The 12,949-nt window shown below is 38.5% G+C and overlaps 1 protein-coding gene across 2 annotated transcripts in view; it reads left to right on the plus strand.

The window, feature by feature from the left end:
- The window catches only part of MIPEP (mitochondrial intermediate peptidase), a 67,557-nt gene that overhangs the window by 20,643 nt on the left and 33,965 nt on the right, over positions 1 to 12,949 (plus strand). For both annotated transcript variants that reach the window (XM_089512613.1, XM_089512614.1), the window contains exons 11-14: positions 3,838 to 3,991; positions 5,121 to 5,198; positions 7,654 to 7,858; positions 11,636 to 11,745. In XM_089512613.1, the coding sequence (XP_089368739.1) occupies positions 3,838 to 3,991; positions 5,121 to 5,198; positions 7,654 to 7,858; positions 11,636 to 11,745 (547 nt within the window). The remainder of the gene's footprint in view (positions 1 to 3,837; positions 3,992 to 5,120; positions 5,199 to 7,653; positions 7,859 to 11,635; positions 11,746 to 12,949) is intronic.

Here is a 12,949-nt window from a genome sequence, read left to right on the forward strand (position 1 = left end):
AAACCTTTTTATTTATTTATTTATTCTGATAGGCTTTAAACAGAATGTTTTAAATGAATAGGCTAAGAATTGCAGTATTATTTAAAACTTAACATTGGCAGCCTTCACTGGCTGCCAATTAGTTTCCGGGCAAGGTACAAGGTGTTGGTGATTACCTTTAAAGCCATACATGGCTTGGGTCCAGAATACTTAAGGGAACACCTTCTTCCGTACTGTCTGTCCTGCACTCTAAGGTCCTCGGGGAAGAATCCACTTCAGCAAAAAAAATCTAGACTAACCTCAGTTACCCAGAGGGTATTTTCCATCGCTGCTCTGAAGTTATGGAATGGCCTGCCAAAGGCGATCCGCTACTCTTACAGCCTTTAAGAAGGCTCTTAAGATGAATCTCTTCCGGCAGGCCTTCCCTACCTAGTTCCTCTCCCCGTTCACTGTGACTTATGTTGCTCTGTCCACCAATTCTTCTCTTAAATTTAATGAGAAGAATTAAATTAAAATTAATTAAAATAAAATTCTTGCCTCAAGAAGAAGAACCCTCCCTCCATGCCAGCTGTCATCATCAGACCTGGGAGGGAGTGAAAAAGACAGGCCCAGTTCCATCAGGTCTAGCTGTGAATTCTGTGACTTATGTCACTCTCTTTTATTTTATTCTCTGTATTTTTATTGCTGTAACCTGCCCGGATTCCTTGTGATTGGGCGGGCTATAAATAAATTATTATTATTATTATTATTATTATTATTATTCTATCTTTTTAATTGCATTTTATTCTATTGTATGTGGCTTGAGATGAAATTTAAAAATAACAACACTAAGATATTTGGTCTCAATTTTGCTGATATTTTTAATGCTCTGTGTCATTAATCATTAACATTTTGCCAGTATGGTGTAACATTAAACGAGGACTCTGGAGACCAGTGTTCAAATCCCCACTCAGGCATGGAAACCCACTGGGTGGCCTTGGACAAATCATACTCTCTAAGCCTCAGAGTAAGGCAGAGGCAAACCCTCTCTGAACAAAAATCTTATCAAGAAAACCCCATAATAGTGTTGCCAAAAGTTGGAATCAACTTGCCACGCAACAACAAATATCAATAATATGACATCTGGCGCTTGGTCGTCTGCTGAAGGTCCTTGTGCTAGGCAGGTCTGTCAGTTCCCTAACATATCACTATGGAGGATCCATTGGTTCCCTTCAGTCAATTTTCACAGGCTGAATGAACTCCAGTGGTTTTTTGTTTCAAGTAGTGTTTTTTGCTCCAGTAGTGTTTCTAATATTTAAACACCAGGAGGAGCCCTTGCATCAACTTTTCATATTTCTACAGCCATGTATTTTGTACACCTTTGTAAAGTTTTTCTTTTGGAGAAATGAACTGCCTCCTTGATTATCTTTGATATGGGAGCAGTATCAATTGCACTGTATGCTTAGAAATATATATATATTTTAAAAGCACATTTTGTGATTAGCATGCATTTTGGCTATAGGTTTTAGTAACTGCAGTGAATACAGACAAGATGGAGAAATCACTGTATATTTTAAACATTTGAAATGGAAACATTTTATTGTCTTAAATGTACTTCCATTTCCAAAAGACAGGGTTTACATTTAAAAACACATTTAAATAAAATCATATTTTAATAAAAATGCATATGAACCCAAAGAAATAATTTTGCAACACATAGATTTAAAAAATACTGATTGCCAGAAGATGCTTTAGCAACCGACAGGTAAGAGGTTGTCCAAAGTAAAAGAGTAGAGGCACAACAGTTGGATAAATCTGTGTAATGTCATATAATCCATCATAGTAGCTAGAGAGGATTTTAGCAACTTGTGGTAAAATTCTGTACATCCCCCAGAGCAGAAATCCCATTTGGACAGAATGAGATTTACTTTGGTGTAAAGATGTATAACAATGCATTTTTGAGACAGCTGTCTTCAGCATATTTTTTTGGCAATAAGTCTTGTTGATTGCACTAGGACATACTGTACTTGTGAATCAACATGCACAACACTGTTAAATTTGCTAGTTTTTTCCCCTTGGATAATCAGTTGCACCTGGAGAAAGGGAAGAATTGACCAGATTTTGAAAATTGTTTTTCAAGCTAAGACTTCAAACATACATTTTTGAAGAAGTTCCATTGAACTCCACAAGAGTTCTTTTACTTGATTACTCAGAGGTATGAGGCTGCAAATTAGATTTACCTAGTTATGAAGACGATGTATGCCTAGGGCAAAAGGTTTCTGTTAGTCAGCCCTCTTCTAACTCTTAAAACACAGAAGTAACTGAGAGAAAGGGAGAGGATTTCTCTCTCTCTCTGATTTTTGAAAAATACCTAAAACTGATTGAAAGGTGTGAGTGAGAAATGATCTTATCAATAATGGTGCGTGGGAAGAATTACAGCTCATAATATTAAATCCTTGTTTGTCTCTTTCTTCAAATAATTGTTGTGGGTATACAGTATGAAAAAATATAGGCTTAAGAGAGCCAGAATAGGAAGTCAATATAATGTTTGTTTTGGATTGGGAAGACCTTTATTTTAAACAGCTCTTGGCAAAGAGGCTCTTTGGGTGGTCTTGAATCAGTCACTTAGCCTAACCTTCGTCACAGTATTGTTGTGAGCATAAATTGGGATGACCCCATGCACACTGACTTCTCCTTGCAGAAAATTGAGTGATACTTAGTATGATAAATAAACGAGAAAAGATAGTTAGGATCTAGCATGTACATTCTCAGTAACCATAATGCAGTGATGATATGCAATTAACACTACAAAAGGTTTTAAATGAGTCTTTTCTTTGGCTTAATGTTTTGGCTGTCTGAAACAAAATCTGAAGAAACTGAATATTCACACTCAAGCTTTTGCTTTATTAGGGATAATAAAATTATATTTCCTCTAGTTATGTTAGCATAATACTGTCTCCTTTCCTTTATATATTGTGGTTATGGAATGGTGCAAGAATTTTCACCAAGTGAATACTTCATAATAGTTATAGTTTTGAATGCTCCTTCTTTAGTGATAACAAGTAAATAAAGTAAAATAAAATGTAGAAATGATGCAGTTTGACACCACTTTAAGTAGACATATATGAGTAAACATATATCGGATTGTGCTGGTTAATATGGTAGAATTTTTAAAACTTTTATAAAAAAACATGCTGATAGGTGCCTATACTCTGTATCTGACACTGGGGCAGAACATTTGTTACAAACTTTGTTGAAGATGTGGTCTTAAATTGTTCAGTTTTCACTGTAATTATAAAATTGAGTTGAAATGTGTAAGATATAGCTATAGATACAAGAGGCATTACTCTTGTTGAAAGAATTACTCACCACAAGTCACTCAAAATAACACCCCTCTGTTTCCTTTTCTCTTATCTCTCTTTTTAAACTTCTGACTACACTTGTTAGGAATCTGATAAATCAGTCTTGCTTGAAATCATACTGAAAAACCAGGAAGCCAAGTGGCAGTCATCAAAAACAAGAGCCTGGTTCTTGCTCTCACCCCAACTCTCAGTGTTAGCATCTAGAGATTAAAAAACTGAAATGATTGTTAACTCGCTCTGATTTTCCTTGTCTCAACAGTTAGCTGTTGAAGTGAGACAAGTATAATGGTACTATAGAATATGGTATTTATATATTTTGCTGGTTTTGGTGGTGTCCAGACAATTTACATAATGTCTGATTTCTGCCCTGGTGTTGATATGAGCAAGTGCGCTATTTGTAGCAACTATGGTGTTATACTACATTCATTTATATATGGATTGCATACTATAAAATATTTAAATTGGGGTTAGTTTCATGGCTTTTTGTCACCTATGGCCTCTCTTTTGTTTGTTACAGATATAATATTGAACCTAGCCTATATTGTCCCTTTTTCTCTCTTGGAGCATGCATGGAAGGACTGAACATCTTATTCAATAAACTCTTAGGAATCTCTCTTTATGCTGAACAGCCTGAGAAGGGAGAGCTGTGGTGTGAAGATGTTCGCAAACTGGTGAGAATTCTGATTCCTGAATGTCAACAGATAATTACAAGTAAACCCACTTTGATGTTGAGTAGAGTGCCTGAAGTGTAGGAATACACTGTTAGGAGATTGAATTCTACAGAAATTGAAAACTTATTTTTATTAGAAAGGAAAAGAGTGAAGGAATGTTTATTTCTGGGTCCTAATTTGTATCTTTTTGTATCCTGTTACATTCTTATCCCACCCTCACAACCATGTTAGTTGCTGAATATCTGTTTCTTTAATATTAACTCTATCAGTGTGTCTGAGGTAGTGGATTGAAATCCAAAAAAGCTGTCTCAAAAGTGGTGAAGGTCCTGGTAGATTCCATTTTTCCTCTCCCAGTTTCCATTTTATGGTGCAACAAACACATAGCTGTCTCGCTGAAAACTGCTACAATGGAAGGCTCTAGATTATTCGGAGAGAGAGAGGTCACTGTACGTATTTTCAGTTTTAAAAAGTTTATGGTGGGTTACAGACCTCCCGTTTGGGGCAGGCTGCACCCGCCCCTTTCCCCAATGTATCGGGGCCTCAGTGTCCAGAGTGGCAGCCGCTGAGGCCCCGATCCGCCGCTTTTCAGGCTGCGGGGAAGCGGCAAAAGGCCTCTTCTCCGCAGCCTGGAAAGGGGTGTCCTTGGGGCTTCAAGCCCCAAGGACACCCCGTGGCGGTGGGGAGGAGGAGAAAGGGGCCGCTTGGCCCCTTTCTCCTTTGGTCCGCTGGGCGCAGCTGTGTGAAGGCTGAGCCCAGCGGACCAAACCAGGAAGGAGCTCCGAAACGGAGCTCCTTCCTGCTCCGCGCTAAGGGCGCACTAAGCGCCCTGGCGCGGAGCGAGGATGTCACGTCCGCTCTGCCCCGTATAGAGGCGGCACGGTTGTGATGTCCTCATGGCGGCGGCCGTGTGGAATGGTCGCTGCCATTTTGTGCGCGCAGAGCGCGCACTAGGGTTAAGAGGATGCGGAAGCACCGCCCCTTTCTAACCCTAGTGCACGCTCCGCGCGTACTTTCCTGCCCGTTTGTAACGGGCCAATATAAAGGTGTTGCATTTGCAGTGTTTTCAAAAATTAAATCACCTCAATATTTGTTTTATCTTTTCACTTTGAACTTTCACATTTTTTTCCAGGCAGTCGTCCATGAACAAGATGGTTTATTGGGGTATATCTACTGTGATTTCTTTCAAAGACCAGGCAAGCCTCATCAGGTAACAGTTCATAAAGTTATATTTAGAAACTCAGTTATTAGTTCCGACTAGAACAAACCAATTTAATTAATAGAATTTTGAGAGTTTTGATTTACCGAGTTCTCATTTCAGTGAGTTTATTTTGATTGGGAATAAGAATTATGGATGGAAAAGAATGGCGTTGGACAGAGCAGTGTGGATGGAATTAGAGTTTTCATAGCTCCTGAGTTAAATGGAAGAAGAAACATACCTTGCCTTAAGAATCTGTGTATTTGTGAGGGTTATGTGGAATTTCAGAAAAATAAAAGGGTGCACAAAACATGGTGTACTTTTTAAAACATGAATGCTAAAAAGTACAATTCAAAAACTATGCAAAAACATTATACTGTCTAAGAGTGGAAGGTGTAAATTAGGTAACATGTAAAATGTGCATATTAGGAAGAATGTGCCAAAATTGTACAAATTGCAGTACAAGAATAATAATAAAAAAGTCTTTTATTTAGATATAAAAAAGTATGGAAAGAAAGTCTTCTAGAACATGGCGACATAGCCCAAAAAACCCACAAAAAACTATGGATGCCGGCCATGAAAGCCTTTGACTTCACATATGGAAAGAAATGACAGATGAATTTGGAGAAACTGAATGAAACTGAGACATAGATTTTCGCATCCCTACTTACAGTTGCATTTAGGTCAGAGAGGCCCTCTATAGGCCGGCGTTATACACTGGCCACGCAACAGGGTGGGGGCATGGCGTCTGTATGCCGGCTGCCCTGACTCCACCCCCACTCTGCCCGCCTCACCAGACAGCAGGCGGCATCGTGCCGCATCTTTGGCACAGCACTTACACGCACTGCACCGAAAAGCCACCATGGCTAGGGCACCCTTTCTGCAGCACAAAAAGGTACTGCTTTTTGTGGTTCCCTTTTGTGCCACGGAAATGCCTGATGAGAGCCGCAGAGTGTAGTTGCTATAGCCCCGATCCGGCGATGAAAGAGGCAGTCTGTTCATCCCCAATGGTTTTGAAACCTCCAGCTCCATAATAATTAGTTTGAGAAGTTATTGATGTATATATAAATCAGGCCAGGGACACTCCATTTAAACATATAGTTAGAATATTACAAAAATTAAATGAAATCCAAAGATTATTTTTGAAACTATTTTGATAGAACAGTATTAGAAAATACTAAGTATTAAAAAATATCTAAGCAGAGATTTAGATACCACAGTGTTGGAAACTACTAAATATCAGGGTAGTTCTTCTTATTATTATTTATTCTGCTTATGAAATAAATGTTCAAGGAGTACTTTTTTGTGCTTCTTCATACCCCCAGAATGCCACCAGGACCAGTTTCTAAATTACACTATATGAAGATGAAGATATATATACTAATCGTTTTAGTAAGAATTTGGTAAAATATTTTACATAGGCATAATCTATTTAAAGGCAAAACAACTGATGGTTTTGTTGGGAGGACTGCTTTAAATATATAGTTATTTTTATTCTGCAACCTAAAATGATGTTGCACTATCAGAAGTACTTTAATTTGATCTTTAAGGCACATTACAGAGCGCCCAAGAAGGGCGCTCTGCCGCCACTGCCAGTTGCTGCGTCCGCGAACTGCAGCAGCCAAACCGCATGGTTCCTGGACGCAGCCGAAAAGAAGCGCCAAAATGGCGCTTCTTTCTGCGTCTCGGAAGTGGTGCCGTGACGCCTGGACTGCGCGACGCCTAGACGCTACACACCCGCGATGTCAAAATGGCGCCCCCGTGTGGAACAGGCACCGCCATTTTGTATAGACTTGGTCCGTACTACGGTTAGGGGCGTCAGGAAGTGACGCCCCTTTCTAACGCTAGTACGGACCCGTCTGTAACGGGCCTAAATTTCTATTATGTGCTGATGCTGAATAGGGCCTTTCTTTGTAAAAGTATACATAAGACTTAGTCTTAGTCTTGGATCCTAACATCCAGTAGTAAAAGGAAGTTCATGAAAAGGAGCTTCTCCTTCTCTCATCTTCTTTCTGTATCCCTCATATCCCTCTCCAGTCAGAGCCTATCAGTAAGAGGTGCAGGGAACTCTTGAGTGTAGTATTACTCAAATTTTCAAAGAAGGAATCACATTGCATGGCACTTTACATTATCTTCCTTTCCCTTGAGCTAGTATTTGAATTTTAAATGTTGAATTGTGCCCTGAAGGCAGGACACCAAATTTCATTCTGACTCACCAGTGTTCCTCTGAGGCACCAAGAAACTGAAAAGATTGCCAAACAGCCACGTTAAACTACAGTAAAGCCCTCACTTTAGCCACCCAAGTATAGAAAACTACATTCAGCATCTGTTCTGGTGCAGTGTAATAGCTTAGTTTCAGATAATTCTATAATTGTACGCAGGATCTGTGACTGATATTTTAAAATGATACCAATATGATAAAGTCCTTGATTTTTCTATTTGACTTTCTTCCATTTTACAAAAATAGGATTGTCACTTTACGATACGTGGAGGCAGACTAAGAGAAAATGGAGAATATCAAACTCCTGTTGTTGTGCTTATGCTAAGTTTGCCCCATTCTAGTAGCAGTTCACCAACATTGTTAACTCCTGGAATGATGGAGAATCTTTTCCATGAAATGGGCCATGCTATGCATTCTATGCTGGGAAGAACTCGATACCAACACGTGACTGGTAAGCAATCAATGTATTATTTTAAGGTCAGATAAGTTCTTCCTCCCCCCCCCCCCCCCAAAGTATTTTATAGTTAGTACACAGCACATTGTGTTGTGCCGCAACTAGAGTGATCAGACATATTTCTTATAGAACTTTAAAAAAAATTACTTCTTTCTACATTATATGACTTTATTATTAATAACAGTAATAATGTAATCATTAATTTTATTTATATATGATCTTTCCACAAACTTCACTAATGCAGGGTACAGCTAGAATAAAAATAGTACATGAAAACAATGAAACCATATTGCAGCATAAAATGCCATTAGAAGCACAATTTGGAAGACCAAATTAAAGAATTTAATTCCTTTAAATTAAAAAACAAAAACAAGAGAGTGTGGGGTTGAAGGAGAGCTTTTCACAATTTGAGAATCAGCAGTAAACAGTCTTCTCCTGTTTGTACCACAATGAGCCCATACTCATAGAGATTTCCTCAAATGGCCTCTACTGCAGATCTTAATAACTGAATGGTTTTATAATGAGGCAAACAGCCTCAAAGGTATATTTTAAGCTGAATTGACCAAAAAAATCCATTTAGCAGATATCTTGATATTGCACTGATATGATCATGTAATGTAGCTGCTGCCTTGCTGCTACATTGCAAACCAACTAAAGCATCCAAATGATCTTCAGAAGCAAACTTACATGTTGAAATTGTGATATTGCAGTAGTCTAACTGGAATATAATCAAATAATAATTGTTGCCAGGTCAGACAAATACACCCCTACTACTTAAAATGTAGGGAGAGTATAATAACAAGGTCTGTTCCCAAGATAAAATTCTGACCTTTGAGGGGAAGAAGGTCTTTCCATAACAGGTTGAATCCAAGTCCTCTGGCCAGGTTTCTGCAGTCTAATGGTTTCTTCATTTTGTCTGCATTTAATCTTAGTCTGTTCATCGGTAATCATCTCATAATGACTTATTTTGTGAGCCACCTTGGGTCCCTTTTTTGGGGAGAAAGGCAGCATAAAAATGAAATATATAAAAATAATATTAATGTATATATAAATATATAATATATACATCATATTAATGATTACTTTTACATCACACAAAAGGAAAAGGAAAGAGGTTGGAACTCAAAGCACAACAGGAGTAGCAACTTTGATAACAATGCCACAAACACCTTCCCTGCTAGACATCTTTTTCCTTCTTTAGTTTCTTCCTTCAAAAGGAACAGAATCAGGGAAGGATGGCAGCTACTTAAGAAAGAAATATTCACTCCATAATTTGTCCTTCCCTTCTTTATGGCTTAGCCTTAATGAATGTTCCTAGCAGATGCTCCTTGTCTCATTCCCTCCTGTAGATCACCAGGAATTCAGTTGAAAGAGCATTAAAGACCCATGCTACCAGGCTTACTGAGGCCTGGTACACACCGCCAGGAAGCGGTGTCCTGGCGGCGATAGTAGGGCTCGGGAGCGTGCACCAACCACACGCTCCTGAGCCCTACTATGTGCGAGCGGCACCATTATTGCATCACAGCCCTTACAATGCCACAAAAAAGAAGCCGCTCTAGGCAGCTTCTTTTTTGCTGCACAGCTGTGCCATGCGGTTTGGTTTCTGTGACAACGCTGCGCAGCAAAGAAGGCCGGCGCTTCCCTGCTGGTCTGTACCGGGCCCTAGTTTTGCTTTTCTCTTGAAAAGTGGTAATTTTTCCACTAAGAAAAAACTGTTCTTGGGTGAGAAGAACAATTTTTCCAACTCATCTACACCCCCTCAATCTTTACATTTCTGCTGGTATGGCTAGGGTGTTCTTTCTTCAGATAACAAAACATTTACTTTCATTATTAGTATTTAGAACCTGATAGATTTCAAAACATAGATCCAACAAACAACAGTGCCTTCTTCAGAAAGGCTTCCTTCTTGCAGTTTGTCCTCATTTTTGTACAAAGGACCAGACTTTCTTGGGCCATCAGCCCAGATTCTAAATCTGTTGATTAATCTTCACAATCTGCCACCCTCCTACTCTGCCCAGCTCAAATCCTTTAACATTCTTATCCAATTTTCTTCCTCTTGATAAACTAGATACAGCTGCCTGATTACAGGGGATCCCAATTGAGAATTCCTGCCCTGTAAAGACATTTGGATACATGGAACTGAGTGGCCAAGCCCTGGACTGCATGTCTTATTCTGGGTTTACTCTCACAGCTGCCATAGTCTCTCTATCCTAGACTGTGTAGAGTTTATTAGAAATTGCTGAAATTCAAGACACATGAAATCAGTTGTGTCTCAGAAAGATTTATACAGATGACATAAATGGTACATATTCCCTTACATGCCTGATCAGGTGATAACCTGTTAAACATGATGTATCCCAGCTCGGCCATGAAATTCACTGGGTGACTTTGGGCAAATCACACTCAGCCTTAGGGGAAGGCAGTGAAAATCTCCTCTGAACAAATCTTGCAAAGGAACACCCATAATAGATTTGATTTAGGGAGCCATAAGTTGGAAATGACTTGAAGGCAACAACAACAACCCTACTAGAGATTAGGATGGGGATTGCTAGTTTCCTCCCTTTTTAAAAAGAAACAAGCAAAAATACAAACGATAGATATGCATTCCAGTGCTAGAAATGGGAAGTTGTTGCCTAGTCATGAACTTGACATTACTTAGTATCTCTTCAATACTCATATGGCTGGTAGCAGAAGCTGCTATGGTCAGGCAAAACTAGCATTATTAATAATGCAATTACAGTGATATTAATACTGAAGAAAAAGCAGATTCTCCAAGCAGAAGCACTTCCTTCAGAAGAGAAATCCAGATCGCACACACCAAACAGTAAAGATTAAATATTTGCTGATTAAGAAATGGTAATCTGGAAAGGTTTAGGGCTTACCTACACAATATTCTTCATTCAGATTGAATAAACTGTGGTCCAGGCACATGAAATTTGGAGGAATTTGGGCTTCTTGCAGATGGGGAGAGTCCATAAATTTCACTGAAAAAGGATTCCTAAGTTTTACTGGAGTATCTGCGAGTATGCGCAGCTGCACTTTTACAGCAGAGGGAAGGGCAAACAGATGTGAATTTGCACAGGAAAATGAAGACAATTCAAGTAACTGATGCAAATGTATGAAAATCTGCAGAAATTCACATAATACAGTTATGTGTAGACTAGCCCTTAAAGTGTACTGTTCACAAGGGAGGCAAGACTGGATTTGGAAGAAAGAGTTTTGAATGGTAAGAAATGATTTTATCATCATTTCTTTTGAAATGCCAGGAAAAACAGTCCCTCTTCAAATGACAGGCATCTCAAACAGTAAAGAAAAGCAAATATGAACAATAATTATATGAAATTATCAGATAGATTGTACGATGATATTTGTAACTGTGATTAAATTCTCAAGCATAGTTTGATATTTTAATTGTAACTAGGTACGGAGTTAAAGCAATTAAAGATTTGGTGTTTCCTGTGGGGCCAGATTGGATGCAGCTTGGTTTACGTTTATAAAGGGTGTGATCCACAGCTTTATAGGGTGCCTCACCCAGCTGTTTAAATATTGTGTTTTACTTTGTGATTTGCAGTGTAACATGCAGGATTATAATTTAGTTTCTCTGCCAATAAGTACAATAACATTATAGAAATAAAATATTTACTTAATGAATGATTTATCACAGTTCATCAAAAGTGCAAATGGAAAGTTTAGGGGAACTCTGCGAAGGAGAGAAGAATTTGTGTAAACATTATTTCTACCTACATGTTAATGCTCCTGTATTATTGTGTGCAGGGACAAGATGTTCTACTGACTTTGCTGAAGTTCCCTCTATCTTGATGGAGTACTTTGCAAATGACTATCGAGTAGTAAATCAATTTGCAAGGCACTATAAAACAGGTCAGGTAGGTATAACTAGAAAGCAAGTCTGTTGTAAAAAATTAATCAGTTCAGTTATATAAAGTAACTTAAAGGAAATTTTGTTGTTGTTGTTGTTGTTGCAAGCCTCACACTTTTTGTCCCTCTTGGACCATTAACCATTACACAAATAAAGAGTAAGTAAGTCTTTTGTGGTTTTTTTGGGCTGTGTGGCCATATTCTAGAAAAGTTTATTCCTGACGTTTCGCCGGCATCTGTGGCTGGCATCTTCAGAGAATGCTTGCCTGGAAAGGAGTTGGGTATATAGTTGTGTGACCTGGGAAGGCAGGAGTGATTTGCATGTATATTGTTCTGTTGCTAATGGCAGGCCTCAGGGTGGGAGGGTATGCAAAAGATGATTAGTGTCTGTTTGATTAGTGCTCATTGTCTGCAGGGAAACCCCTGACCCTGGGAGATTTCTCAATTGCATTTGTTGAGTAAGTAAGTTGTTCTGGCTATTTTAGAAATAATTTTTAAAAATAATTTTCCATTTGAAATTCTAGAAATAATAACTCGCTTAAGAGTGTTTTAGAATTGTCAGAGTGCTGGGAACAAAATTGTAGACAGCAGTTTGAGTTCAGAATATTCCATGTGTTATATTGACTTTTCTTCACTTTTCAGGATCACCTGTATAGAGTTTCTTGTTGTTTAGGATGTCCACTTTCCGTCCATGTTTATTTGGAAATAAATCCCAACAAATCCAGTAGGACTTACTCTCAGATAAGCTTATTTAGGATTTCAGATTTTGAATATAATGTCCATCATATGTTGTACACTTACAATATAGTATGCAAACTGATATTTCCCAAGTATCTTAGCAGACTTTTTTTAGTCTGTTTTGTAAAGAACATTGTTTGTTACAAAATCATTGTATACTAAGAAGCAAGTGAGTTATTGTGAGTTATTGTTATTTTTATTGCTATTATTCCTATCTGATGTGGCATTGGTTTGGAGTGGTTGGATTATGACTCTGGAGACCAGGGTTCAAATCCCTGTTTGGTCATGTAAACCCACTTGTGGACCTTGGGCAAGTCACACACTTTCAGCCTTAGAAAACCCTTGTGATAGATTGGTTTTAGGGTTGCAAATGGGTCAGAAACTATTTGAAGGCACGCAACAACAATAACTTTTTCCTGGTTTGGGACTCAAAACAGCTTACAGTAAATTAAACAAATGTGGTTAAAAATTCAC

The sequence above is a fragment of the Sceloporus occidentalis genome, unplaced genomic scaffold, assembly GCF_023333645.1.
Source record: "Sceloporus occidentalis isolate IW3139 unplaced genomic scaffold, rSceOcc1.0.p SCAF_2, whole genome shotgun sequence".
In the NCBI taxonomy this organism is placed as follows: Eukaryota; Metazoa; Chordata; class Lepidosauria; order Squamata; family Phrynosomatidae; genus Sceloporus; species Sceloporus occidentalis.